This window comes from Plodia interpunctella, chromosome 21, assembly GCF_027563975.2.
Source record: "Plodia interpunctella isolate USDA-ARS_2022_Savannah chromosome 21, ilPloInte3.2, whole genome shotgun sequence".
Classification (NCBI taxonomy): domain Eukaryota; kingdom Metazoa; phylum Arthropoda; class Insecta; order Lepidoptera; family Pyralidae; genus Plodia; species Plodia interpunctella.
Window position 1 is genome coordinate 1,541,364 of NC_071314.1, and position 26,449 is coordinate 1,567,812.

Genomic DNA, 26,449 nt, shown 5'->3' on the forward strand with positions numbered 1-26,449 from the left:
GGACTTTTTCCTTTAGACCAGTTACATTATATAGTTACGTTTTCCAATAAAACAAAAAACAATTTATCAGACAGTATGAATATTTATTGACCAGTTTTTTTAGCGACCGCTGTTTTTTCATTTCACTCCTCGCCGCTAGAGGTCGCTGGGCAAGTCCCGAGTCGCGGCCGCCAGTCTGGCGCGGGCCTAGAAATAAAATCCAAAAAAATATCGTTTATATAAATTGAATAATTTCGTCTCCCAAGATTCCTCCTTGTTCCAAAGAGGAAGCAAAGAACGGAAATCACAAAAGTTCTTCATACAAAAGTAGTCTCTAACAACTTGAAAATAAAGTTTAAAGTGGTACAGGAGGAAACCGGTGCAATGTGATAGCGGTTATATACGAGCTAGTCTTTCCTGGAGCTGTTCCGTCGTATCTCGTCATCGGTGAGTCTTCGTGGCACGTCTGTCTAAAGCTTAGACAATTTATTGACTACTACTAATAGATCGCTGATATTGACTGGCAAGCGGGATGTTGGTGCACGAATTTTGACAATTGGTGGTGGCGTCTTAGCTAGTGATGACTGATTGACTATATAGATTGACTAACATTACTATGTTAGTCAATCTATATAGTCAATCATACTCTGAATTTGTATATAATATGGTAATAGATAAATAACATATTATGAAACATGTTTGTATTCTTATTTTATGAATTTTATTTCTCTCTAAAATTTTCTTCCACGTAGCAAACATTATGGAATTTTTTTGAAAGTTTTATTATGATTTCGGAAAACTTTACTAAGAGACTGGATTTTATCATTATTTTCACTATTTTTCGCAGAGCACTCTTTATAAATATATATATTTTATGGTGCAAAGCTTCCAGCGCTTCGAGCTGATAACGGGCGACAAAAAATGTTTTATCTTTCTTCGATAATTACCTTTGTGTACTGCCGGAGTGCAACGTCGGCCCCGCGCAGCACTGCGGCGCCCCGCGCCCCGCCCGCGCCCCCGCCCGCGCCCCCGCTCAGGGCCCCGCGCCCGGCCGCGGGCCCGGGGCCCTGCGACACCACGTCGTACACGACGGACAGCGTTCCCGTCGACACGAAGGTGAAACTCGTGTTCTGGACACAATACATACTTATAACAGAAATGTGAAAGTGTGTCTTTTGTCCGTCAAAACGCAACAACGGATTGTGGTGATTTTTGTTATGGAGATAGAGAGTGTCATACTATTTTTTGCCAAGTCGAGCCGCGGAGCAACAACTAGTGTAGTTATGAACGGTGCCGAAGTGTAAAACGATGACTTGTATAATATAGCGGCGACCAGGATTAGCGGCTGTTTCAGGACATTATCTGAGATCGCTGCAGTTGGATAAATTTGACAAGTAACATTTTAAAATTACTTAAATTTTTTTGCCGGGTCAATTTAAGTTTTTTTTTAATCATGACAAAACGCAGGAAGCACCACTTAACTGCGTAGGACACGAGTAATATTCGCTAGTTAATTTATTTAAAGTATTTTCTATATATAGACAAAGCCTTGTGTGTGCCTTGTGTACATATTTGACAAGTTATTTACACAGAGTTCTTCTCAGTTCATTCTTGTTACTTCTAAAAATACCCACCTGAAGTTGTGGCTTCGCCAACACTTCTAAATCTTTGATCAAATGACAGCCGCCAACAAAAAACCTTCTGCTCTCCGCTTTGACTTTGTCTATCTCTTCGGGTCTAGAGCAGGACAGCTGCTTCTTGTGTCGGCCGGGGGCTAGTGTCAGAGGGAGATAGCTATAGCCTTCAGTGCGGTGGCGCCCCCACCAATCCGTGGATATAACTTCGAAGAATATTTGTAAAGGTTCCGGTTCTAGAGATATAAAAAGAAGTAAAAAATATATAATTATCTTCTTGTGTCTCATTGGCTATCATAGTGCATAATCGAGAGATTTTATAAAACTAACATGTTTTCAACATTCCAAAGCGCAAAAGTAGTATATAATTTACAATACAAAAATTTGTGACAACAACTTTTTTAAACAGGCGTAAAACTATAATGTTTAAACATGTAATCCAAATTTTATCTAAGTATGTTTTTTTTTTTCAATCAATTTCCAGCTATCGTTGTTCCTGGCAGAGTTTTTATGAAACTATTTTAACATTGTATTTTGGGAAACCAGCGTAATAATATGTATTTATCTATACTATTATTATAAAGAGGTAAGCGCGTTTGTGAGTTTGTCACTTTGTGAGTTTGTATGTTTGAGGCGGGTAATCTCCGAAACTACCGAACCGATTTCAAAAATTCTTCCACCATTAGAAAGCTACATTATCGAAGATTGCTATAGGCTATATTTTATCCCAAAATTCCCACGGGAGCGAAGCCCCGGGCAACATTTGTGTATTTATAAAGTTGTTGCTTTAATTTATTTGCAGGCGCAAAATTAAGAAAGGAATAAGAAAACATACGACTGTGCTATAAATAAATATAATTCAGTATCACCAATATGTACATCCACCTCCAGCCGCAGCTCCACGAGGCAGCCGAGCGCCCAGCGCGGCGCCCCGCCGGAGCTGGACACGTGGCTCCGGCCGCGGACACTGCCCTCGCATTCCATTGACTCTGGAATCTTTCAAGTAAACTAATCATTTATAACCATTATAAAGGGCAACTAAAACCGAGGTTCGAATTCCAAATTTGTATAACTAAATTTGTATGAAATGGTCCCATGTTCGAATCCTACTCGTGCTACATGGGTTTGTATACCAATCTGACTCATTCATAATAGTTTTCATCGACCGTCACTTGCCTGCGGTGAAGGAAAACATCGTGAGGAAACCTTCACCGTGAGGAAACCTTCACATTGGTTGATTATTAACTTGTGTGTGAAGAAGGCAATGGCAAAACACTCCACACTCAAACATGACAAGTGTGTATGTGACTACTTGCCACTTAATACCGGTAGATGTAAAAGTCATGTCTAATGCCTTTAGGCGACTGGCTATTAGACTGTTAGCAATAACACACTCGATAAGAAGAACGATAACTAAGAATCCCGAAAACCGTTCGAAGTGGAGGAGAATAGAGTAGGAAGCGGGCCCTAGGCCCCGCCGCTCTATGGCTGAGGAAGAAACTGGGAAAACGATCAGATGAGAGAGAGAAAAGAAGATCAGTAAATCTTTTTTTCACACGACTTCAAAAGTTAACAAAAGTTTAGGACTAAACAGAAAATGGCAAAAAGAGTGATGCTATAAAAAAAAACATTAATAAACTATTCTATGTCCCCACGGCTGGGACAAGGAGTATTCAAACATGACCCACATAGAAAAATGTCTTAATTCCAATGAATTTAATTTATTTTAAAGTATTTTTCTCTCAAACCTTGATGTGGTACTCCACGTACAAGCTGTCCATCTCGAAGCCTTCAGCCGACAGTATCTCCAGGGTGAGACAGGTCTGCCGTCTACCCATAGGGGGTGACGAAAAGGTAATCAAATTCTTTTGGAGCTTCTCACACTTCTTCTGGAGTTTGTGGAGCTGGAAAACATTGTTTGTCATCTGTTAATATATTGCATATATTTAGTCTAGATTTATTATTATACTAGCTATCTCCACACTAAAAATCATCTCAATCTGTTGTTCCGTTATGACGTCATTTAAGAAACAGATGCCAGCTAACAATTTCTAAGGTTTTAAACATAATATTTTAGCAATAGATAGGCTGTCTTTAAATTAAAATTCAAAATATTTATTAAAAACATAGGTAAATATAAGTCTTATTTACATGTCATAATAGTATCACTATGTTTTATTCTAGAGAGAATGTACAATTTCAACATTTAATTATGCATCAAACTATGGATTTATTAAATTACTAGCTGCGCACCGGGGCTTCGCGCCCGTGGGACTTTTGGGATAAAAAGTACCAGTATGTGTTATTCCAGTTTATATTCTCCCGTGTACCAAATTTCATAACAATTGGTCCAGTAGATTTTGCGTGAAAAAGTAACAAACATATTCACAAACTTTCGCATTTATAATATTAGTAGGATTGGAGTCATAATCTTTTCTCACCAAAGTCATCAGTTCCTCACAATCCTCCCGCTCCCCAAAATCCACTTCAATCCCATACTGGTACTCCAGCGGCGCTCCTGTGGCAGTCTCCACACTGTACGGGTTCAACTCCAAGTCGTTGACATTGGGGGACAGAATCACATAGTTGTGGGCAGTGTTGTAGTACAAGGAGACTAGCAGCGCTTCTTGTTTTAGCAGAATATGAGAATCCCTGAAAGATTATTTTTTATCTTCAGTATATAATATGAAAACAAAGTCTCTTCCCGCTGTCTGTCCCTATGTATGCTGAGATCTTAAAAGTAATTGAATTTTGAATCAGGTTTTTAAAATAGATATTGTGTTTTCTGAGGAAGGTTAAGGTGTATAATTTATTACAATAAACAGCTAGTTTTGTATAAATAATCAATGTTCCTTTTCATTATTTTTCAAATCTGTGTAAATATATGTACATTTCAGACAGAGAGATGCAGCAGACTTTTTTATGTCAGTATAAGGATAACTCATGGCTTCGTAAACATATGCAAAAATAACATACTCATTATATTCTGAATTGTCCAGGACTACGTGCATAGCGATCCACTGCTCACAGATAAAACTGTCTTCACTCCGAAAGAGATCTCCCATTGAACTGCTCTCCACTACTCTACTAACTCTTTCCTTCAACTTCAACTTCTCCATACAAGAACTTAAACTAACATTAGATGTGTTACTCTTATCTCCATCACTGTTTGGTAATGGTAAATAATAATCTTCATGAATATATGTAAATACTTTAGACGGCTCATACTCCGAATTCTGAATCATATTGTGGTATGTCAACTCTGTATCAATAATACAGTTGTGAACATCTGTATATCTTTGGAGCTCCCATGCACTGAACACTTTTTCTTGCCATTTGAATGTGTATTCTTGAGTACTGTTCCTTTGAATGCTGCTCTGTGATGTTGCGGTGTAGTCTTCGAATTTAGGCAGCGATATTGGGCCATCTTTTGGTTTTAATTTGACTCTGAAAGTATAATGGTGAAAATAACTTTTTTGTTGATCTATGGTGAAATATAGCTCTTTCCCACATTATACGGACACAGTAGAGGGCCCTTCAATTTATAGACGAATTAAAGTTATGATGATAGAATAGACTGGTATGTATTTTACATATTCGTCGTCCATACCTAATTTCAGCATTTTCTAAAGGTTTTTTCAACCAATAAACACCTGCGACTTTATTAAATCTAATAAAATCATTCATTACTTAGTCTTAACTACAAACCAATGTAAAACTCCAAAGTAATCTGTGCTACAAAATAATCAACAAACTAAAATGAGAATTGAGAACATGCTAAAATTTCAAGTGATCTCACGAACACGAACACCATCGAACCGTTTGACATTTCTCACTAAACAACAATGCTGTTGCTATGACAACTAAAAGAAAACAAAATAAAGTGGGTAACACACACATTTCCCAAATCGATAATCGGATATAATCTGATATTTAATAAATATGATGGCAACATTTCAATAAAAGTAATACCAACCAACTAAAATTTACTGTCACTAATGTCATGTATACATTATATTCATTCATTCATTTTTTAATTCTCATTCAGTTGATTTTTATTTTTAGTTTTTGTGCGTGTGTTGTTTGGGTAGGTTGTGATTTACGTAAATAGTAGGTAATATCGTTATTATCGTATTATTTCCAAATAAGAAATTGAACTCAATTGAGAGCGATATTCATAAATAAAGTAATACATAAGACGATCTTATAAGTTATGTTGTTTCGGCAACATTTTTCGCTTTAGTGATGTGCTACTTTTAGTCCAAACCAGTTATTTTTCGCTTGGTGAATAAACTTTACCGGAATTTTAGTGAAAATGCCTTCAGGACAGAGAGAAGCGACGGTTTCTATACCGCTAACACCGACTAGATCAGACATGTACTGGCAACGAATATTTAACAAGGTAAAATATATTATTTTTCTTTCTCACCATATAACACACATATAACTGTTTACTTACACCACAAAAACCTGAATACTATAATTATTTTAACACGTCCTTCTTCCTTGTACCTTTTCTTCTATTTAGAATTATTGAAAAACAAACAAGATCTAACTTATTCAGAAGAAAAAAAAAAGCATTAGCATTACTTTGAACTAGAATATAGTTGAAAAATATATATTCCCGTGCCTCCCTTTCAGAGACCATGTCCCCAAGTTCCTGATTAATATACTTTAAGTAATGTCTAAAAAAAAAAGCAAAAAAATAGAATGAATTGCTAAACAATATGTCAAAAGACTCCTTCCTATTGTATCCACTATCTCCATTGTACTTAACAAAAAGAGAAAGTGTTCTGGGATGTAAACATGGTGATCAAAGTTCATCCTCTTAATTCAGCTGGTGGATTCTAAGATAGGTACTTTTGTTTCTTCTATAGCTGGATCTTCAGATCCCTTTTTTTCCTTTTCGAAACAATTAAAATAGTTAAATTTTTAAATAAAGAATGTGAATTTCTGGGATTAATAGACACACTAGAATTTTTTTTTGTTTAGTTTCTATATCCAAGTTTGAGGAAGGCTGTTCTCAATTCAATACAACTGCATTCCAAGTTGTAATCATAATGACCAGTATTTTAGCTTAATTTACAGCTTGTTAATTTATTAACACTGTTTTCGCTAACAGTTGAGTTTTAAGCATTGATTTATTTACTGAGACAGCGATTCCTATATCATACTAATATTTGGCAGGTCTACAGAATTTAAAAATTAGTTTTAACAGATTAACAACATTTTTATAAATGAACTTTCAAATGGAAATTAAATAAGTATCCATAGTTTCAAAATTCATGAAATCCTTTTAATTTATAAAATGTCAAAGTGTGTTTATAGGTACTTCTTTCACATCAAATCAGAGCATTGGATAGTATGGAGATAGCTGGAGATTGACATTGAGAGACCTTCATAGAAAAATCAGACTAAATATTTTCGTATTTGTATACTTTTCTCATAGGTATAAAGTATTTGTTTCTATTTGTTTTTTATTGTTAAAAATTTTTGTGAGGCTTGGGCCCCACAGTACCAAAACTGTAAACCAGCCGCTGCGATGAGGAGAAACATGTACATTGTACTGTAATATTCATGATTTTTTATACTTTTCAGTTTACCAAATGACTGGAAAATCGCGATGTGCCAAAAGATAATGATCGGGATTTGGTAGGAGTGGTAGGTATAGCCTACCTAGTAGTCTTACTATTTAGACTACATACGTTAAATGGGTTGCAGGTGTAGCATTACTGCGAAACCTTAGTATGTTTACGAAACATTTTCACAATTTTTTCATTGGATTAATCTATAATGTGTTATCCGGATTCCTAAACTATGAATCACTCCGTTTGTCTGTATTTAGAATACGTAGTACCTACCTGGTTAGTAGTTAGGTATGTAACGGTCGGCCGCGTAAGTAAATAAATGATCGAGATTAATAGGATACGCTTTCCCGAGTTTCAGTGTTTGTTTTGAAAATGTATTTTACACTAAAATACATTTAGCTGGTAAAACCATAGGAAATAATCCCTAAACCTTCCTCTTGAATCACTTTATCCATTTAAAAATCCGTAAATCAGTTTAAATCAGTTGCACCTATCGAAGATCTAGGTTTTCATAGGGACAGACAGAAAGACAGCGGGATGCTGCTTTATACCTACCTATTATGCTTTGTATTGACGTAGGTACTGATGATCCTACTCTACTAACATAAGTGAGATTTTTGTCATGTCTGTATGTTTGTGACCCTTTCACGCAAACCCGAATACCTATCTACCTACATGAAATTTTTATCAAAATAGATCTAGGAACCTAATATCATGAAGCAATAATAATGACCTTATAATAAGTATAGTTAGGTACCGAATTAAATTTATGTAATTTGTATTCAAATTCGCATCTCCATAGTGATACGAATCAGCATTTAGCTTCCAAGGCTGCATGAGACATCAGATTTTCCAATTGTTTTCCTTGTGAGTCATATGTATTAAGAAATAGTCGGCCAAACGTCAAACTGTAGCGTGTGCACTGCTGGCCATCACGGCTGCCATCAGTTATGACTAAGACATTTTTTAACCCTTGGATTTTATGCAATCTTTCCCTTATTGGCACTAAAAGTAGGGGCGAACCCAAGAAAAAAAGCTTGATGTCGTCATATATGGTAAGAGTGCCAATGGTCTGATAATGAGGAATGCCGCATTCGAAAAGGAACTAGAGAAGCGAACCCTGGGCTCCACGGCTGAGGAAAAAACCGGGAAAACGCTCAGATAATATTATTATTATTATAATAATTAATAATTATTATTATTTATCTTTCGATTAGACTTCACAGGCAAGTTTTCACGTCAAAATTAAAAAAATACCTATATACATACCTAGTATTTCCCAAAAATCTAAGAACTAGTATCATTTGGCCTCTTTTTAAATACCTAGTGTGAACAGAGTTACCTACTACACTTCTCTCTTATCGCTGTAAATAAAAAAGTAACTAACAAAATTGCTTTACAAGATTAGGTAGATACCTACCTAGGTATAGTCACAAACTGACTTGAAATAGTAAATAACAGCAATTTTCATACAAAGTTGTTTTCAACGCGCCAATCTCTGAAACTATAAAAATATTTCTATACCAATCGTGAGAAAATGTGAAAGGAGAAAAGTGTACGATTTGAATCTGAATGTAAGTACCTAAAAGTAGGTCGCAGGGGGATGGTCAGAGGATATGGCTAAAAAGAAACTAACTAACATCAAACGCAAAAGGGGAAACTGTAACGTGTAGACTTCACATAAGGTGCGATAAATAAGGGCAGCTATTGTGATAATGATCACTAATAATTATAAATAAATAAATATATTACAAATCACACAGATACTAATGATTACTATGATGATGATATGATATAATGATATACTAATGATTCGTCCTATTTCCAGTTTTACTTTCCTACGTTAAGCTACTACTGCTCAGTAGAACTAGGAACTAATTGTTTGCGGGAGTCCGACTCACACTTGCTCCGTTTTTCCGCGGGAGCGATTTAGTTATTTCCCTCATTAAGTCACTGCAAAGTACTTTGATAGGTACTTAAATCGTATCACGTGACACATGAATTTCCTCACGTCCGGTATTGTAATCTTATTTTCAGTTGTGTACCTACACAGCTGGCTGTTGCCCACAACTCGGCCCATTAGATTACTAGGTATTGTACTCGTATGTATGTCATAGTCGAAGGCCGATATGTAGGTAGTCTCTTCGCGGAATGACTGGTCCGAGGTTTGACCAACCTCGAAATAAATACCAATTTCGGCCTTTGACTAAAGTATTTTTAGTCAAACCTAGAAGTTCATAACTTTTCAGTCAAACGTCGAAAGTAAAATAATCTGCTTCGGGCTTTGCTTAGTCGACCCTAGAAGCGACTGGCAGACTCAGTCAAACGTCGACTGTACTCGTAACACATTTAAATAAGTTTATGCTTTCTCTGTAAATTATTTTATCATTCCATGTTTCGATTGAAGTTTGACTGGTCAAACCCCGATTTCATTAAATTGAGTTTTGACGTTTGCCTGACCAAATTAGTTTCTCCTAGGTTTGACGAAAATTCTTCAGTCAGAGGCCGAAAAACTTCGTTTGTTTGAGCTTTGACTAAGACTTCAAGTCAGACAATCACTAGACAAACCTAAGAGCACCGGAGCTTCGAGGATTGACTTGTAACATGTATAATGTGGCTCGGCCCGCGTCGAAAATTATCATAAGGTTTTCTCATACTTTGGTCCCCCTCTTGGTGTCACTCTCTCTTTATTTCACTGCGCTCTTAGTCTGATGACCAACAACATTTTAAGGTGAATGTTAAATACCTTCAGTATTCTTCAATTCATCGAAATTCGTCCAATAGATTACGCGTGAAACGCCTCACAACGTCACAACCAAATTTTCGCACAAATAATAGTACCGATGTTTTTCACCACATTGTTTTAATTTCCAAAGCGACGTGCATATATATATAGGTACATATAAAATAACACATATAGGCGCCGCGTTGTGTCTTTGTATCTGATAATCGAAAATATGTGTTTGCTATAACAGGAATCGCGCGAAGGACGATATTACTCCATATCTGTTATCAGCCTGATAAATACGTAAATGTTACGTTAGTCATCCGCGGCGTTGCTGGTCAGCGGTGTAAATAAATATTGTTTACTCCTTCCACCAGATTCTTTTCCATCGGGAATAGGACTGCTTTTCCTACTACGCACTCTCTAATCTTGGTGTGTTCCCGCATTTTCAGGATATGTCACGTGGAGCCTTGGTTCAGTGAAAATTAGACCATATTGAAATTTTAAAAATCATATCCTAATCGGCCATTATTTTACAATCGCCCGCCTGATGTTAACCCTCCTTGGAAATGCCATAGTTGCCTATCCGCTACCAAGTTTTAACTTGTAGTTGCCTTTACTTTGTATTTACAATTAGAGCGGAAGAAGCGTCTGGCACATTCTATGTTTTCTTTCACTCTGTGTGTATGCATGGAATCGAAAGATGACTTCGAAATAGATCTGTAAACAAATTGTTATCAATGAATCACTATAGACAATGAACACATGCCCATCCTATTGTTATCAGCGCGAAGTGCCAGCCAATTAGGTCACAGTAAACACGGGTACTTGCTGAATGTAAACAATGCACAAGTTCAGTCAACCTGTCGTGGTCTACGCATAGATCCAAAACAGTCTAGATCAGCGTTCTCAATCTGTGCTCCGTGGAGCCCTAAGGCAACCGCGCAACATCGGTTGGAGCTGAAAATATTTTAAAAGTATCTACAAATGGCCTTATAAATATTAACAAAGTGATTATATATTAGCTTCGTATTTTTTTTGAGGTACGGAAGCCTAAAGCACGCTGTAGAAAACATTTTCAATATGATTTATGAACAATTTACAAAGTCATTATTGAAAACTATAAAATACGTACAGACGACGACAGCACATCAACCTACCCAAATTCATTACAAACTCGCCGCTATTACCGCGCTGTAGAGGTTTATGCATGGTAACTTGATGTGCTGTTGACTGTACTTATGAGCTTTATTAAAAGTTAATAATCAATACACATGAAACAAGTTTAATTTTACAAATTTTAATACTTACCGGGTTTCTCAGATTTGATTGATTTCTTCAGAGAAATAAAGCTTTGAATTAATATAGCAGCCCTAATGGTAGTTAATATTCTGGCTTGGTTTGTACATAAATCAGAAACAGCTAGGTTAAAATAATTCAATGACATAATAACCCATATGGCTTCATGTGTGACATGGACCTACGATGTCTAGACGCTACCGCTTCTTAACAAGTATGACAATTAACTATTCATCATCTATTATTATAGTTATACCATATATATTTCTTTTATCTATGGTTATACCCTTTTCTTTCATTGCTCGAGAATTCTCGTTTCGAGAAATTTCTCTTTAGTCAAGGCGGGAAAATAATTCGCAGCGCCCCTAGCTTGTTTGTTTATTTAATTTTAAAATGCACAAAATTATAAAATTTATGTACTAAAGGTGGACTTAACGCCATATGATATTCTCTACCACTCAAATTAGACCAAACAGAGATAGCGAGGGGAAGGAATTAACATTTTTGTATTTTTTTCAAGCATTCTCTCTGTTTCGCCAGCGTAAATCTCTCGCATTGTGAAAGGAACCCGCTTAGGGATGAAAAAAAATGCTAACACGTTATCAATGAATGAACGTAACGTGTTAGCGTTTAACGGTTGAACGTTAAAAATTGAATTTTTGCAGATCTCTGCAAAAATTCAATAATAATATCCCAATAATAGTTCACGCTAATAATATCCCAATCCGAGCCAGCGTTTGATATGTGGAGCAAAATTAGATTATTAGAAAGATTATACAAATTCTATTGTTTTTCTTTGACACAAAAATAAATCTTACTTTAATTTCCATTTCGTTTTACAGTACGACAAAGACAACGACGGCAGGATATCCTACGTGGAACTGAAAGCGATAATAGAATCTAGGGAGTACGACCACGATTTACCTGACAATGTGGTGGAGAAAATCATGGGCCTCGCCGACAGAGACAACTCAGGTTATCTGGACTTCGCTGAATTCGTCGAGATGATGCATCACCCGGCCCTGAAGGCGATATTTGGACATTTCGTCGCCAGATATGTCCATTCCATCATACCACAGAGGAACCCAGTGGATACTATAGGTGAATATTTGCTAGAAATACATAGGTAATACTCCTTTTTGCGTGCTAGTGTGCAAGGAACTGGGATGTGTGTCTCCTTTACAATAATTATAATAAACAAATTCTGTATCTTTTTCGAAATTACACCTTCTCAAGAAGATAAAATAATTTTATAAATTTTAACATAATCTTAAGTATATGTGGAATGGAGAATGTGGAGATGCACTTGCCAAATGTAGTGTTTTTATTAGTTATGGATGGATACTAATGATTGAACATTGTAGATATGTAGTTATTTATGTGTACCTTTAGTTAGTGCATTAGATGCATGAATAACATAAACAGCGCATGCATTCTATATATTTTTTTTAATAATTGAGGAATGCGAAACAATTTTTATTATATTATTTGAAAAAGTACAAGAATATGATTTAGAAAATCTATATTGTAAAATAAAATACACAGCCTTTCACAATTTAAACCATAGAAACAATTGTATTTTATCAACTTTGCGCGTGATATTTCATACCAATACTGCTGCTACGCACAATACCATGGCTCTTTCGCTCGCTATGAAAATATCGATGTGCGAAAGGGTACGCGCATTTTCGCCACAGCAGATAGGTGCGTCCAACCAAGGGTTTATTGTAGGTATGAATCGTAGTTTTAAATAGTACTCCATTCGACTCCGCTGGTCGACGTTTCTACTATTTCGTCCATTTCCAATTGAAGGAGGATATTGCTTATTCTATTTTGAGCAACGACTTTATTTCTAGCATTCAGCTTTCTTAATTTTTTAGTAATATATTCACCAAATAAGCTGTATTCATCGGAAACTTCCTCTCGTCTATCTTGATGATCGTCAGGTTTGTTAATACATTGTCTTATTTCTTTTTGCACTTGTATAGGATCAGGCGCTACCTCTTGTACGACGTCAAGTTTTCTCTTTTTACTTGTGTTTTCATCGAGAACTAAAAATTCAACGGTCTCAGTTTGGTCTTCGCTGTCCTCATCATTGTCTTCCTCTAGTTCTATTTTTATCGCTGGCGTCTGAAATTCATCAAGGTCACACTACAAACAAGTCTTGTATGACAGCGAGTGGACGTCACATTTCCTGGAGTGAAAGAGCTGTCCAGCACAACTAAGAAATACTTCATATGCAGGATATAAAAGTGACCGATACAATTATTTCAGTATGTGAATGTATTTATTTGTTTTTCACTGGCATTAGCATAAAGCATTGATCATTAAATGAACCTCAATTTTCTATTTGTTGTAATCTTATAATACTTTCAGTAAGATCTAAAAACAGCTGGCTTAAATAGTGCCCGTATCGCAGCGTGCGTCGGTAATAATAATACTAGCCAACATGCATGCATGTTTGCCGTAAGTGACGAGATATTCACCGTATCACTGTAGTTTGGGCCATTTAATTTGATTATGAGACTAGATGTCGCCCGGGGCTTCTCTCCCATGGGAATTTTGAGATAAAATATAGCCTATAGCAATCTTGGACAATGTTCGTTTCTCATGGTGAAAGTATTTTTTAAATCGGTTCGGTAGTTTCGGAGATTACCCGCATCAAACATACAAACTCACAAACGCTTACCTCTTTATAATAATAGTATAGATGATTTGATGGAAATGGATTTTAGCTAATGATAAGCTATATCCTTGTTTGTACCAACCATTTGAATGTCATACAATCATTCTAGTTAGGATTTTTTAAAATAATAAAGCATACCCACACTTACAGTCTCACTGGTAGTGCTTTGTCTATCTTCCCTCGTTGCTAATATGCTGACCTCCCAAAGGAAAGAAAGTGCCTTGTAAGCAAACCAAGTCGTCTCCACCCCGCTGACCACTTTCTGCTGTTCCTTACAGAAGTACGATCTCAAATTCTTTATCTTGTTCTTGACAGCGTTTAAAGGTATGTTGTATTTCTCAACCAAGTCTTGCAATGCGGCACGTCGCATAGTGTTGTCCTGATAACTCGGGTGTTTCGTGTCCCATAGCAATCTTCGTGCCTTGTAGTCTTCTATGAATTCTAAAGTCGTTTCTTTGCTGTCCGACATGTCGACTTTTATGACTTGGGCCAGGTCCGGAATTGGCGGAAGCCGCACGTGTCACCCCTTGCGTCGTCGGGCGTGTACTGTGTGCCGCTTGCGCTTGACGTGAGGAGGGAGCGGGGAGCGGGGGTGGGATGACGCACGCTGACAGACTGAGTGAAGCTTGCGCGTTACGCGTGTCGTCTGCGCCACCTACGCCTATATTCGTTGATGTTATCGTTTCACTATGCGATATTATCTCACCGCAAAACGCATGCGGAATAACTTGTTGGTATAATAACACTATACTTCTTCGTCAGAGATTCCAGTATTTATGGCCGTTTTGCCTATTTGTGACGTTCCACCAGAAAAATGAACCGTATGAAGGGAAGTCGCTTAAGACGTTGTATTTGAAAATTTTTAACCCCCGACGCAAAAAGAGGGGTGTTACAAGTTTAACGTGTGTATCTATCTGTGGCATCGTAGATTCGTAGCTCCCAAACTGATGAACCGATTTTCGTTTAGATTTTTTTTGTGTCATAGGTAATTTTATCCCGAGTGTTCCTAGCCATGTTTCATGAAAATCGGTTCAGCCGTTCAAAAGTTGTAGCGAAATGAATATTGAAAGTCGGGGTTTTTGTCTAACAAATAAACTTGTTATTATAAGTACAGGCAGTTGACACTATTTTCTAATTATGACATTATTAGCTGCGCCTCGAGGCTGCGCTCCCGTGGGAATTTCAGGATAAAAAGGTTATATTCTACACGTGTACCAAATTTCATAACAATCGGTCCAGTAGATTTTGCGTGAGAGTAACACACATCCTCTCGCAAACTTTCGCATTTATAATACTAGCTGCGCCCCGGGGCTTCGCTCCCGTGAGAATTTCTAGATAAAAAGTATCCTATGTGTTATTCCAGGTTATATTCTATCCGTGTACCAAATTTCATCAAAATCCGTCCAGTCGATTTTGCGTGAAAGAGTAACAAACATACACACACACCCTCACAAACTTTCGCAATTATAATATTAGTAGGATAAATAACTGTACATTCGTCCACTTAGTTTTGAATATAAAATACTAGCTGCCCGTCCCGGCTACGCTCGAGTGAAACAATAATATATTATGCACGTAAACCTCAGTTTCAGGTATAGGGAAAAATCGCTTCTACCTATGGCCACTAGATGACGCTGTTTCATTTTAGAACTCGATATGGTTTGTTGTGGCATTTAAATAATTGACCTAGTGTTCTCCCACGTATGTACATCTGAAAGTTTTAAATTTTGACGTGTTTTTTATATATTTTTTTTTGTTTCTGCGTTATAATATCTATTGACGTTATAACAGTAGAAAATATTGATCTAACAATCTTAACTAAATGTCGACCGTTCCGTTGTGGTAAAATCGAGTATAGGATTAACTCCTACTAAAAAGTGGATGTGACAAGACAACAACAACACGTTAACATCGAGAGTTCTTGTAAATAATAAATTTTCAAAGAAATTATTTCATTAGAAATATTATTAGGTTGTCGGAGTAGTGAAAAATATTACTCAACAGTTAGATATGGTATTAGTTTAAAAAAAATATCTCAGATTAAAAAGAATCATTTGACTTCTTTTCACATATTCATCAAAGACCTCTGCCGCATCTGTCTGTCTGTTGACGCTAAACTCGAAATACGGTTACTCGAAATAATACTGTAAATACGGTTTTTCGTGCGGTTTTCACCAATAAATAGGTAAATTCCTGAGGTACGATTAGGATTACACTGAATTCAATATGATTTTACATGAGCGTAGCCGGTACGGGCTGAAACGGCATGTTTTTTTGCAGACTGAATAGGCTATGCTATAATCTTTTGTATTATATTCTGTTAACATTTCGGATATTATATCCGGTCTAGATTTATTATTGTTTTGCATTCCTTCAATTTTTTTTTTCATAATCACTGACATGGATTTAAATGCTACTTAATTTGTTTACAAACCGATGTTTTGTTTCGAGGTAGCTTCAGATTTAAACTTTCTTCCTATTAAATTTGTACGTACTGTAATATATTAATGTTTATGTGTAGATTAATACATTTATGTATATATAGTTGCCTGGATTTAATTTTTATACTTTTATTGGCTATTTCCTTTGTCTGTTTTATATATTGCTGTATATTGTTATGTGATTAACAATTATTTTTTTAATATCCTCTAGCTCCACGGACATATTTTCGAGCGGTCCCTGTTGACAGCGGTACTAAATTTTTTCTATAAAATCGCTATATTTGTTGTTTTTTTTTTGCTGCCATATATGTTTTGTGTCTAACAAAAACTGATAATTCTGTACATCCGTGTTTAAAATGCGACGAAAGAGAGAGCTTTTGTCCTTTCTGTGCTTATAGATCATCATCATTCATTAGAGTTGAAAAGTTGGATGGAAAAATCATTATTTTCAACATCGATTTTAGCCTTCATAAAAATTATACTATAAATTTTTCGGGTTTGAATACGTTTGTTTGTTTTCTTTGTGCTCAGGAAAATAATGTTGTGTATTTATACTGTTGTAGCTTTTAACGTCATAAATTGTTTTATTTATATGTATATATAACACATGTATAAATGGATAGGTATCTCCTGAAATATGATTGATATGTCTTTTATCACTATATTGCGTGTCCCACTGTGGGGCAAAAAAATATTTTTTTAATGATTTGAAAAAACTTTTAATTAGCAAAAAAAAATCAAGGCTGTTCACGTAATTATTTTTGGTATTCAAACTTTACGGCCTACATACACTAAACATACATATTCTTGAACAAGGCATCGACATACCTCTACAGATAATTTAGTAATTTTAGTACTTAATTTTATTTTCTACAGACAGACCGTCAAACACATGAAACTGCTTGATAAAAGTACAGCAGTCAATTTAATACTGGTAAATATTTAATTTTGCATCGAAAAGATATGCTAATTGCCACTAATTTATGGTTTTTGCCACTTAATATAATAATAAAACCACATTTTAATAGTTGCACAATTTAAAGAAACCAATCCTTACACAATAATCCATACTACTCATTTAATAAACAATGGTTTTATCAATGAAACGTGACAATGTCGTAAAAATTACTAATTCGTAGGAAACCAAATGATACCTATGGACTGAATGTGTGTCAAATCACTATATAGTATAAAACGAAGTCGCTACCGCTGTCTGTCTGTCCCTATGTTTGCTTAAAACTACGTAACGGATTTTGATGCGGGTTTTTTTAAAATAAATAGCGTGATTCCTGAGCAAAGTTTAGGTGTATAATAAATATTATGGTTTTACCCGAGCGAAGCCGGGGCGGGCCGCTAGTGAGTAATAATAAATAAATATATTAGGACAAATCACACAGATTGAGCTAGCCCCAAAATAAGTTCGAGACTTGTGTTATGGGATACTAACTCACCGATACTATATTTTATAACAAATACACATATAGATAAACATCCAAGACCCGGGCCAATCAGAAAAAGATCATTTTCCATCTTGACCCGACCGGGGATCGAACCCGGGACCTCTCGGTTCAGTGGCAAGAACTTTACCACTGCGCCACTGAGGTCGTAATGTAGCAAATATATAAATGGTTAATAATTTTTAACGTCACCAACATGTAATATTTCTGGGAAATTATATGAAAAATATGTTCATTTTTTTTTAGTTCATCGCTATCCTTGTTATTATTAGAACTAGCTGAACTGACTAATTTAGCGTTATTAGATGACTAGCCATAGAATATAGGAATTCAAATAAACAATTTTATATCATATAGTAATTTCTCAAAAAGCTACAAACTACTGACCACCCTTGAAGCAATCATACAGAGAAATAACACAATGCGTTTCAAACAAATTCACGTGCTCATTAGTATTAGCGCGCTCAAATATACATACAAATAAACTTTTCAACTTTGTAATACGGGTATATAGAGGTATATAAGCAATAGAAAGAATGTTTATATACTTAAAAGAAAGGCCCAACCTTGGTTCTAAAATTGTAATTTTCAAGACAATAAAGAATATTATTATTATTTGTATCTCTCAAAAGTTTCACGGGCCGTAGCCCGGTCCTTTGAGGCTTGCATGGGGACATGGGTCCAACATGTAGAGGCCTTGTGAGATGTTTGATCTATAATGGTGTGGGGCACGATCCAAAGCATGCTCGCCAAGCACACCACGGAGATGTACTTGCGAACAATTTTTAGAAAGTGCAGGACTATTGGAATATAATGTATACTACAACGTATAGGGCTATTGGGTTGAATAGTATTATTATTATACAAGTTAACCACAACACATAACGCAAAACGCAATAATTTTTCAACTTGAACGATACGAAAATTTCCCAATAGTATTAATACATATTCGAAAATAACAGAAAATGTAATTTCTCGTGAATAATAACATCCAGCACGTATGTACCTGCTATTAATAATTTTAACAGGTATTCCGATATCCCAATACCCAGGATAACATTGTATCGTATAATCTAATCACTTTATCTGCGATATCTTAATTCACACCCTGTTCGTACTAAGCGACACACATCTTTCGAATCGATAATAAATAATATACCTATGTATATTGAAAAGGAAACCACTTCTGATAAAATCTAACATCAGTATTAGACACACTCGTGAAAGAAATTATATACCTATTTTTACTTTCTTTCACGAGTGTGTCTAATTCTGATAAAATGTCGGTTTGAGATATATCAAACCGGATTTTTATTTTATCAGAATTGTTTTTTTGTAAATATTTGTTACTAGCTGCCCGGCCCTGCTTCGTTCGGGTAAAACCATAATAGAATAGTAACCTATGTAACTCCTGTAGGTTTCGTTTATTTCTGTGCCAAATTTCATGAAAATTGACCCAGTCGTTTTTCGAGTTTCATTGAAAAATATTTTTTTCTCTTTATAATATTAGTATGTATCGTGCCACATGAGTTTGTATACAATCAATCTGACTCATGTATAGTAGTTTTCATCGAACACCACTTGCTTCCGGCGAAGGAAAAACATCGCGAGGAAACCTGCACACTGGTTGATTATTAACTTGTGTGTGAAATGGAGAAGGCAATGGCAAACCACTCCTATAATAATGCCAAGAAAGTTGTTACGTGTGTTTCATTCTATATAATGACCACGACCCTAAGTCATGGGGAATACGACTATGAAGAAGACAGTGGACTAAGTATTTATTTAGTAACAAAGACTTGCTGGGCCAATGATTATAGTAGCAATCCACGGTCTGTGACGCAATGGTACCACAGATATTGTATATCGATAGACAAACAATGTACATATTTTGATTGTCTAGTCGACAATTCTAATATGAATGTTATGTTTAAACCTTCGGGTATAAATTCTAAACAGACAGACGCAAATGACGACGTTGTTTTATAATTTGTAGGGAAAATAACATCAACAATAGTTATTTATAATTTATTATATCGTCATAACTGTAGAACATGAAACACCACATAAAATAGACAGATATTATGATACTCTTCTGTCAGTAGTTGAAAATTACTCAAACTTTGCTATAATTATAATTCTATTAAGGAAATATTAACAAAGATGAGAGACTACTGCACAATGCTCAATTTAACACAATTTTGCAATGTCCATTGTTGATCTATTACGATGTAATAGTCTATTTTGACTCAGCCGAGGTTGTGGTCAAAGGGAATGGTTTTACAGTGTTTAGTCATAGTTGACCTGCGCTGGACATGTTCACTTGTAAACCTTAAATTGGAAAATAAATTCGCGAAGTTACTATTTCGGTTATAGGTTTGTGAGTATAGATCAACAAAAAGAAAAAAAGAATAGTGAGTGATGAGAAAATTCGTTGAAATGTGATTTAGTAAACTATCTGTATGAGTGTTAATTGAAAAAAAATGTGGTACAAGGCGTGTAAAAGGAAACAGAGATCCAAAAGTGTGATAAAGTTCACGAATTATTGCAGACAGCGCTGGCAAAAACTTTTGAAATGCGTGAAAAGTCTTTCCAAATATATTGGTAGGTTTAATATTATTTATTTCTAGAACAAACAGTCTTACATATATGTTAACAAACTCTTCGTAGAAAAAAAATACATGAATTTAAAAACGCATTTAAAAACACTTCTCTGTTGAAATTAGAAATGAGTGGCTAATGGGGATTTTAAGGGGAATATCACGTGTATTTATTGGGGAATATGTCCCAATCTTGTTGTAGCTATGTTATTTGTCATTAAGTGAATGTTATTCTCATCTAAATTGTTGTAACCATGCATTTCTGGTAATTGGTCAGATTGTTTGTGAGATTATGTCATGATGGTCTTGTAACTCAAGGTGGAGGGTTCAAGGTGGCGGTTAACTAAGACACAGGTCTAAGCATGAGGTTAACTGAACTGTTTTGTTTATTATTTATTAACTAAATTTAAATTGCAAATCGAATAAATGCCTATTGTTAGGTTTTTATAAAGTGTTTGCTTTTTTATAATTTGTGGTTTCGATTTGCAAAATAAATTATGACTTATTTCCCTGTAAAGTCAATAGTTTCATAGTTTTTTTTATTATACATAACTACTTTGACATCTTTTTTATTAACTATCTACTTAACATAAAATTGGAACTTAATTCTGATTTGTCATTAACTTAAATAACTATTAAACTTTTGTAAATAACATGCGAAATCTCTCATTATTTACAAGTCTCTAATATAGATATAATTTATGCATGTAACTTACTAACAAATATTTTTTTTCTCTACCCCTTTATGTTTATGTTGTCCCATAACCCTTCCCGAAATACAAAATAAAATTATCAAATATACACATATTTTTACTGAAATAAAAAACAACTATTGTAAATACGACACTTAAAAAAAAAACAAATGCACTTTCCTTTGTAATTTTTTTGCGCAATTTTGAATAAACCTGTCCCATTGTTCAATTAATGGTAATTTTGAAACCGCTTTTGATTAATGCATCCTGTCTGGACCACGGCGATGACACTCCGTCCATGCGTGCTCTATTCCTGATCTGTCTATATTTAAACGGCCAATCAATTTGACCCATTGAATTGACCAATCAAATTTTCAAAAAACTACCATTTAATGTTTCTGATGATTTAAAAACTTCATTGGATACGTTCTTTTTTTTAATCATAAATTTACTTGTCTTATTCTTGGCTTTATTAATCATTTTAAATTATAACCGTACTATTAATATTTAACTAAAATCTATTTGCCAAAAATAATCACAATTCTGATCAACTCATTCACTTGGCATAATCATTAAAATTGGCGGTCCTTAAAAATCAAATTAATATGTAACATACTTGAATCAAAACACTTATCAAAATCAACTCCACCGTTCCTTTCCCTACCCTCTTGTTTGTGTTACGTCTAAAGCCCGAATCCATAGCCGAAGCATCTTCACATACACAGACGGGACCTACGAAGAGGAGTACACGTGCTGGCCGCCAGCCGTCTGCATGATCCTGATATCCTTAGTGGAAATAGCCCTTTTCTGCTACGACGCCAGCCATGGCATGACCCAAGCAAATGGACCAATAGCACAGCTGTTCATTTACAACCCAAACAAACGTCAAGAGGCGTGGCGGTTTCTGACGTATATGCTGGTGCATGTGGGGTGAGTTATTTACGACGTTCATTGTCATAACAATGCTGTGATTAGTTTAAGATAATTGTGGTATTCTGTTTTTTATTGTCTTGCCTTTCGATCACTTGACTTGCCTTTCTGACTGCATTCCTGTGTAAGCAAATAACACACTTAAAGAAAAATGGCTGGAGTTATGGTCATATGATTCTGAGAAACAACCAAAATATGGTTTTGTCCGGTAATGTGACAAGTGTATTATTTTCTGTTTATTCGTATGAAACCTCGAAGCGGTGGTCAGCGTAAAAACAAACCTGAAAAGTTGAAGATACATATACCCTATATGTTATGGTATATGTGATTTCACAACAGCCTGCTTGCTTCCTTGAAAATGCTATTTCCTATCACCTGCTAAGGCCTATACCCTTAGTCGCCTCGTACGACATCTGCGGGAAGATATTAGTAGTCGTACGGAACTACACGTCACATTATTATAACTATTCCTAATTTTCCATCCAGCGTGGTACACCTTCTAGTCAACTTACTGGTTCAACTGTTCCTCGGCGTCCCCCTCGAGATGGTCCACCGCTGGTGGCGGGTGACGCTGGTTTACCTGGCGGGGGTCGCGGCAGGCTCCCTGGCCACCAGCCTCACCGACCCCAAGGTCTACCTGGCCGGCGCTTCGGGAGGCGTCTACGCGTTGATCGCAGCTCATATTGCTACCATCATTATGGTGTGTTAGATAGATAAGCGAAACCTGGGCTCCAACTCTCAACGAGAAATCGAGGAAACACTTTTACTTACCTATCAATATATCTTATTGCTGTAATGTTTAAACGATGTAGTATGCGTGCGCCTGCGCATTTATTGTATAGAACGTATGTTCTTCTTCATAGTCGTAATCCTCAGGACTGAGAGTCGTGGTAATTACATGGAATGAAACACACGTAGCTGCTTTCTTGGCATTATTAGTGGAGCGGTTTGCCATTGCCTTCTCCACTTCACACACAAGTTAATAATCAACAAGTTTGCAGGTTTCCTTGCGATGTTTTTCCTTCACCGGAAGCAAGTGGTGGTCGATGAAAACTAATATACATGAGCCAAATTGGTATACAAACTCATGTGGCACGAACAGGATTCGAACCTGGGACCTTTCGATCCACAGGCGGGGGTCTCAACCATTACAACATCCTCATTACACACTTGCTCTGTACCGGCCTTAAATCGTATTCCTTACTTATTTTTTTAAATCTCTTTTTCCAGAATTGGAAGGAAATGGAGTTCGCGATCATCCAGCTACTGGTATTCCTGCTTCTGGCTGGCGTGGATGTGGGCACGGCGGTGTACGACCGGTACTTCAGGCCGGACATCAAGCAGAATATCGGCTACGTGGCGCATCTAGCTGGCGCCGTCGCTGGTATGTGATGTAAAGTGGTTACCTCTATGGTCACGGTCTGACAGTTAGTAGTTATTAGTTTTAAAAATAAAATATATTTGAATTACGGATTCAAACGAACGGATAAGAGAATAAATAGGTGTCAGGGCAGACAGGGGGGATCCATTCAATAAAGACTTTTTCTGATCTATCCGGTTGTTTCTACTCGTGGCAAACCTCCACAGTATAGTCTCCGCGTCCTCACAATATAACCGTGGCAAGGGTTCGCGATCGTCCAGCCATATGTACAGTCAACTGCACATAAACAAAACCAAATTAATTGCAAAATGGCGACTTAATGGTGTGAAGACTCGGTATGAAGGTGGATATGTAGTGAACAGTCAGTGAAAGATGACAAGACAAGAAAAATCAGACCTAAACCAGACGTACAGTTGTCAAGAAAGTGGAGAAATTATATGGCTGGATTATTTTGAGAAAACCGAATGTTAAAGAGAGCTTCATATGTCAAATTGTGCCAATTGTTGCCATAATTAATTCCTTACATCAGATAGTAGATATAATAAAAAAAGTAAATTTTATACTTTTAATTTGGAATTAAATATAATAAAAACCGCGGAGTGGAATTATAAATATTCGGTACTACAAAACTGGAATAATTTTACGGCTGACTTTGCTTATGTACCTTATATATTTTTTTATACAATTTTTTATTCTATCGTTCCAGGTCTCTTAGTTGGCATTGGAGTGCTACGCAACCTCGAGAGGAGGAAGTGGGAGAAGCGGTTATGGTGGGCCGCGGTGGTGCTCTACTTCTCGCTCATGATATCAGGGATCCTGGCCAACATTTTCTGGACCGAGAGGTTCCTGTGAGCTCGACTTTTTGTGATTTATAGAATAATAGTTCTTGTGCCTGTCGTTTTATAGTTTGTAATTAATCGGCAAGACTGTAATCAGTCCTTGTCTTGTTCCTGTAATCTGATCGGATATGAGGGTGGGTCCTTTTATCAGATCCAGTGGCAAAACAAATATAAGTAATCATTTTTATGTTCACATTATCTCAATACATAGTTGTGAATTTTAATCAATAAAAATAACGATAACGAACTATAAAATATGAACTATAAATGACAATTACCAGTGTTGCCACTAATACACACTTGTAACAGTAGTAGAAAATACCTCAGATTTTGAAAACTTTTTGAGACTACTTTATATGTAACTATAATTTAGTTCCAAAGCCGGACTCTTGCATTTTTTAAGTATTAAGCAAAACCAAGTATTCATAATATTGAATTGTAATTACGCTGAATTCGACAACATGTATCGGTTCGCACAAATTGTATTGTTATACAGTATTAGATAATAGAAATTTACAATTTTGAAAACTATTTTTAGAAATTCATTAGTAGTACGCGTATACGCCTTGCCTTACCTAGTAATCATTTTTGATACTGTTTTAAATCTGAAAGTTCCTTTAGTCGAACTAATTGTTATTTGTAACCAGTATGCTACTGGATGGGTAAAAATCGTTATTTCTATTATTAGATATCAATTTTGTGACATGTCCATTTTCTCAGCTTTAGAATTGTACTTATAAAAAGTGCCTTTGAATATTTTTCCCTATAAAATTGAGTTTGTAAATTTAGTGCACGTAGTTATGTTAGTAAGTATAAGTATTTGGTTATATGCACCAGGCAGCTTTAATTTGAAATATAAAATTAGTTTCATTTATTCAAAAAATATCAACAGTATACAAAACAGGGAATATATTTTTGAAATATCTTTTGTAGTTGATCAAAGTGACTCAAAGTATTAAAAAAATAAGTCATTATTTTTTTAGATGTGTCAAGTTTCGTTAATTAATGAGTTAAAGTCGTTGGTTAAACTCGTTGGTTAAACTCGTTAATTTGAATTAAATTCACTTGAAGATTTTTGTATAGGTTCAAAGTAAGCTATTTTTATTTATTTGTATAATAAAATTATTGCGGCATGTGAAGCATGTTGATTTATATTTAAATGCCGTACAGAAACGGTTTTTACAACTTTGCCATAATAATACTATTAAATTGTAATTTTAATAAGTATTGATATGTGCCTTAACTTTTTACATAAAGAATAAACTGGACAGTTTTCATAACTGTACCAGTTAACAAAAATCGTCTATGGGAATTTTTAGACAAATGTGTATATAAAAAAAAATAGATCGTAAGTGCATTTTGTATCAGAGTATTTTTTTAACATTTTGTATGTATAGTTTGCTGTGATTAAGATGTATATCTGTTGTTTTTGTAATGTTATATAGTATTAATAATATTACTTTCTGAAACACTGACAGTGTCTTTACGACAACCAGTCCTGAGAAATCTGTTACAATAACCATTATTATAGTGATAATCAACTTATACCGCATCGCTCCCACCCGTCCCGCACGTCCGTAGTAGACCGTTGTTAACATCAAATCATTTAGTAAAAGTCATGCAGTATTCTTTTCTCCCTCTTGACACGCTTGGCCTAACGACCAATTTTCACTTGCAATTTTTTCGCTTTAGATATCTTCAGGATTCACGACACTAGTAAGTCTCTCCAATTTGCTCTAAAATTGATTGATTGATATATTTTTACATTTTTCCTAGCAAAACAAACATTTTAAACCAAAAGAAAAGATTTGTGTTCATCTTAATTTAGATATTTTTATTATAAAGTCGCGAAATGTTAATGTGGTGGGTATTTTGATTATTTATTTAAGAGTTAGTTAAAGCTAGATTAAGTTTCTGTTATGTAATCGAATGCACAATGTTCATGTGAGAGTGAAGTTAGCTAAGTCGAAATACATGCCAATTATTTTATTCAATAGTTTCATTTCAATTGTTCACCAGTTCCTTAGACCAGAGAGGTTAGTGCTGGTCTGCATTTCACTTCTCACCATCGAATCGATTCCAAGTGAAACGCACCGAACCAATCACATTGCAGTATGGTCGTCGTTACGTTACAATGGCGCAAAGTGATTGGTTCGCTGCGTGTCACTTCGAATCTATTCGATGATGAGAAGTGAAAT

General features: G+C 35.6%; 3 protein-coding genes across 8 annotated transcripts; 1 reads left to right on the forward strand and 2 right to left on the reverse strand.

Annotated features, from left to right (window-relative positions):
• Positions 1-47: 47 nt before the first annotated feature.
• On the reverse strand, positions 48-5,460 carry Mks1 (Meckel syndrome, type 1). Of its 2 annotated transcripts, none has more exons than XM_053761201.1 (8): positions 5,322-5,460; positions 4,590-5,060; positions 4,055-4,265; positions 3,362-3,517; positions 2,483-2,609; positions 1,614-1,849; positions 927-1,109; positions 48-186 (listed from the first exon to the last, which is right to left on the reverse strand). In XM_053761201.1, the coding sequence occupies exons 2-8, from the start codon at positions 4,856-4,858 to the stop codon at positions 136-138; spliced, it is 1,233 nt and encodes a 410-aa protein (XP_053617176.1). In that variant the 5' UTR covers positions 4,859-5,060; positions 5,322-5,460; the 3' UTR covers positions 48-135. The 2 variants fall into 2 exon arrangements, with proteins under 2 accessions (XP_053617176.1, XP_053617175.1); XM_053761200.2 differs by having other exon boundaries at positions 5,224-5,459.
• Positions 5,461-5,660: 200 nt separating this feature from the next.
• On the forward strand, positions 5,661-26,240 carry rho-4 (rhomboid-4). 4 transcript variants are annotated; one of them, XM_053761184.2, is made up of 7 exons: positions 5,661-6,015; positions 12,068-12,326; positions 16,564-16,602; positions 21,791-22,031; positions 22,518-22,731; positions 23,262-23,415; positions 24,119-26,240. In XM_053761184.2, exons 1-7 carry the CDS (start codon positions 5,929-5,931, stop codon positions 24,262-24,264), a joined length of 1,140 nt encoding a protein of 379 aa, XP_053617159.1. In that variant the 5' UTR covers positions 5,661-5,928; the 3' UTR covers positions 24,265-26,240. The 4 variants fall into 4 exon arrangements, with proteins under 4 accessions (XP_053617159.1, XP_053617160.1, XP_053617161.1 ...); XM_053761185.2 differs by having other exon boundaries at positions 21,827-22,031; XM_053761186.2 differs by lacking the exon at positions 16,564-16,602.
• On the reverse strand, positions 12,691-14,443 carry LOC128679146 (uncharacterized). Of its 2 annotated transcripts, none has more exons than XM_053761189.2 (2): positions 14,060-14,443; positions 12,691-13,355 (listed from the first exon to the last, which is right to left on the reverse strand). In XM_053761189.2, the coding sequence occupies exons 1-2, from the start codon at positions 14,378-14,380 to the stop codon at positions 12,972-12,974; spliced, it is 705 nt and encodes a 234-aa protein (XP_053617164.1). In that variant the 5' UTR covers positions 14,381-14,443; the 3' UTR covers positions 12,691-12,971. The 2 variants fall into 2 exon arrangements, with proteins under 2 accessions (XP_053617164.1, XP_053617163.1); XM_053761188.2 differs by having other exon boundaries at positions 14,054-14,443.
• Positions 26,241-26,449: the final 209 nt, after the last annotated feature.

Bases quoted from the DNA above. Each gene is read 5' to 3' on its own strand.
- LOC128679146 (XM_053761188.2), bottom strand. From the start codon at position 14,380: ATGTCGGACAGCAAAGAAACGACTTTAGAATTCATAGAAGACTACAAG. The intron at 13,356-14,053 runs GTGGGTATGCTT...GATGAATTTCAG, and splicing joins CTACCAGTGAGACTGTAAGT to ACGCCAGCGATAAAAATAGA.
- rho-4 (XM_053761184.2), top strand. From the start codon at position 5,929: ATGCCTTCAGGACAGAGAGAAGCGACGGTTTCTATACCGCTAACACCG. The intron at 6,016-12,067 runs GTAAAATATATT...TTCGTTTTACAG, and splicing joins GGCAACGAATATTTAACAAG to TACGACAAAGACAACGACGG. The intron at 23,416-24,118 runs GTATGTGATGTA...CTATCGTTCCAG, and splicing joins TCTAGCTGGCGCCGTCGCTG to GTCTCTTAGTTGGCATTGGA.
- Mks1 (XM_053761200.2), bottom strand. From the start codon at position 5,300: ATGAATGATTTTATTAGATTTAATAAAGTCGCAGGTGTTTATTGGTTG. The intron at 3,518-4,054 runs GTGAGAAAAGAT...AATGTTTTCCAG, and splicing joins GTGAGGAACTGATGACTTTG to CTCCACAAACTCCAGAAGAA. The intron at 1,850-2,482 runs GTGATACTGAAT...TTATATCTCTAG, and splicing joins GGAGGTGGATGTACATATTG to AACCGGAACCTTTACAAATA.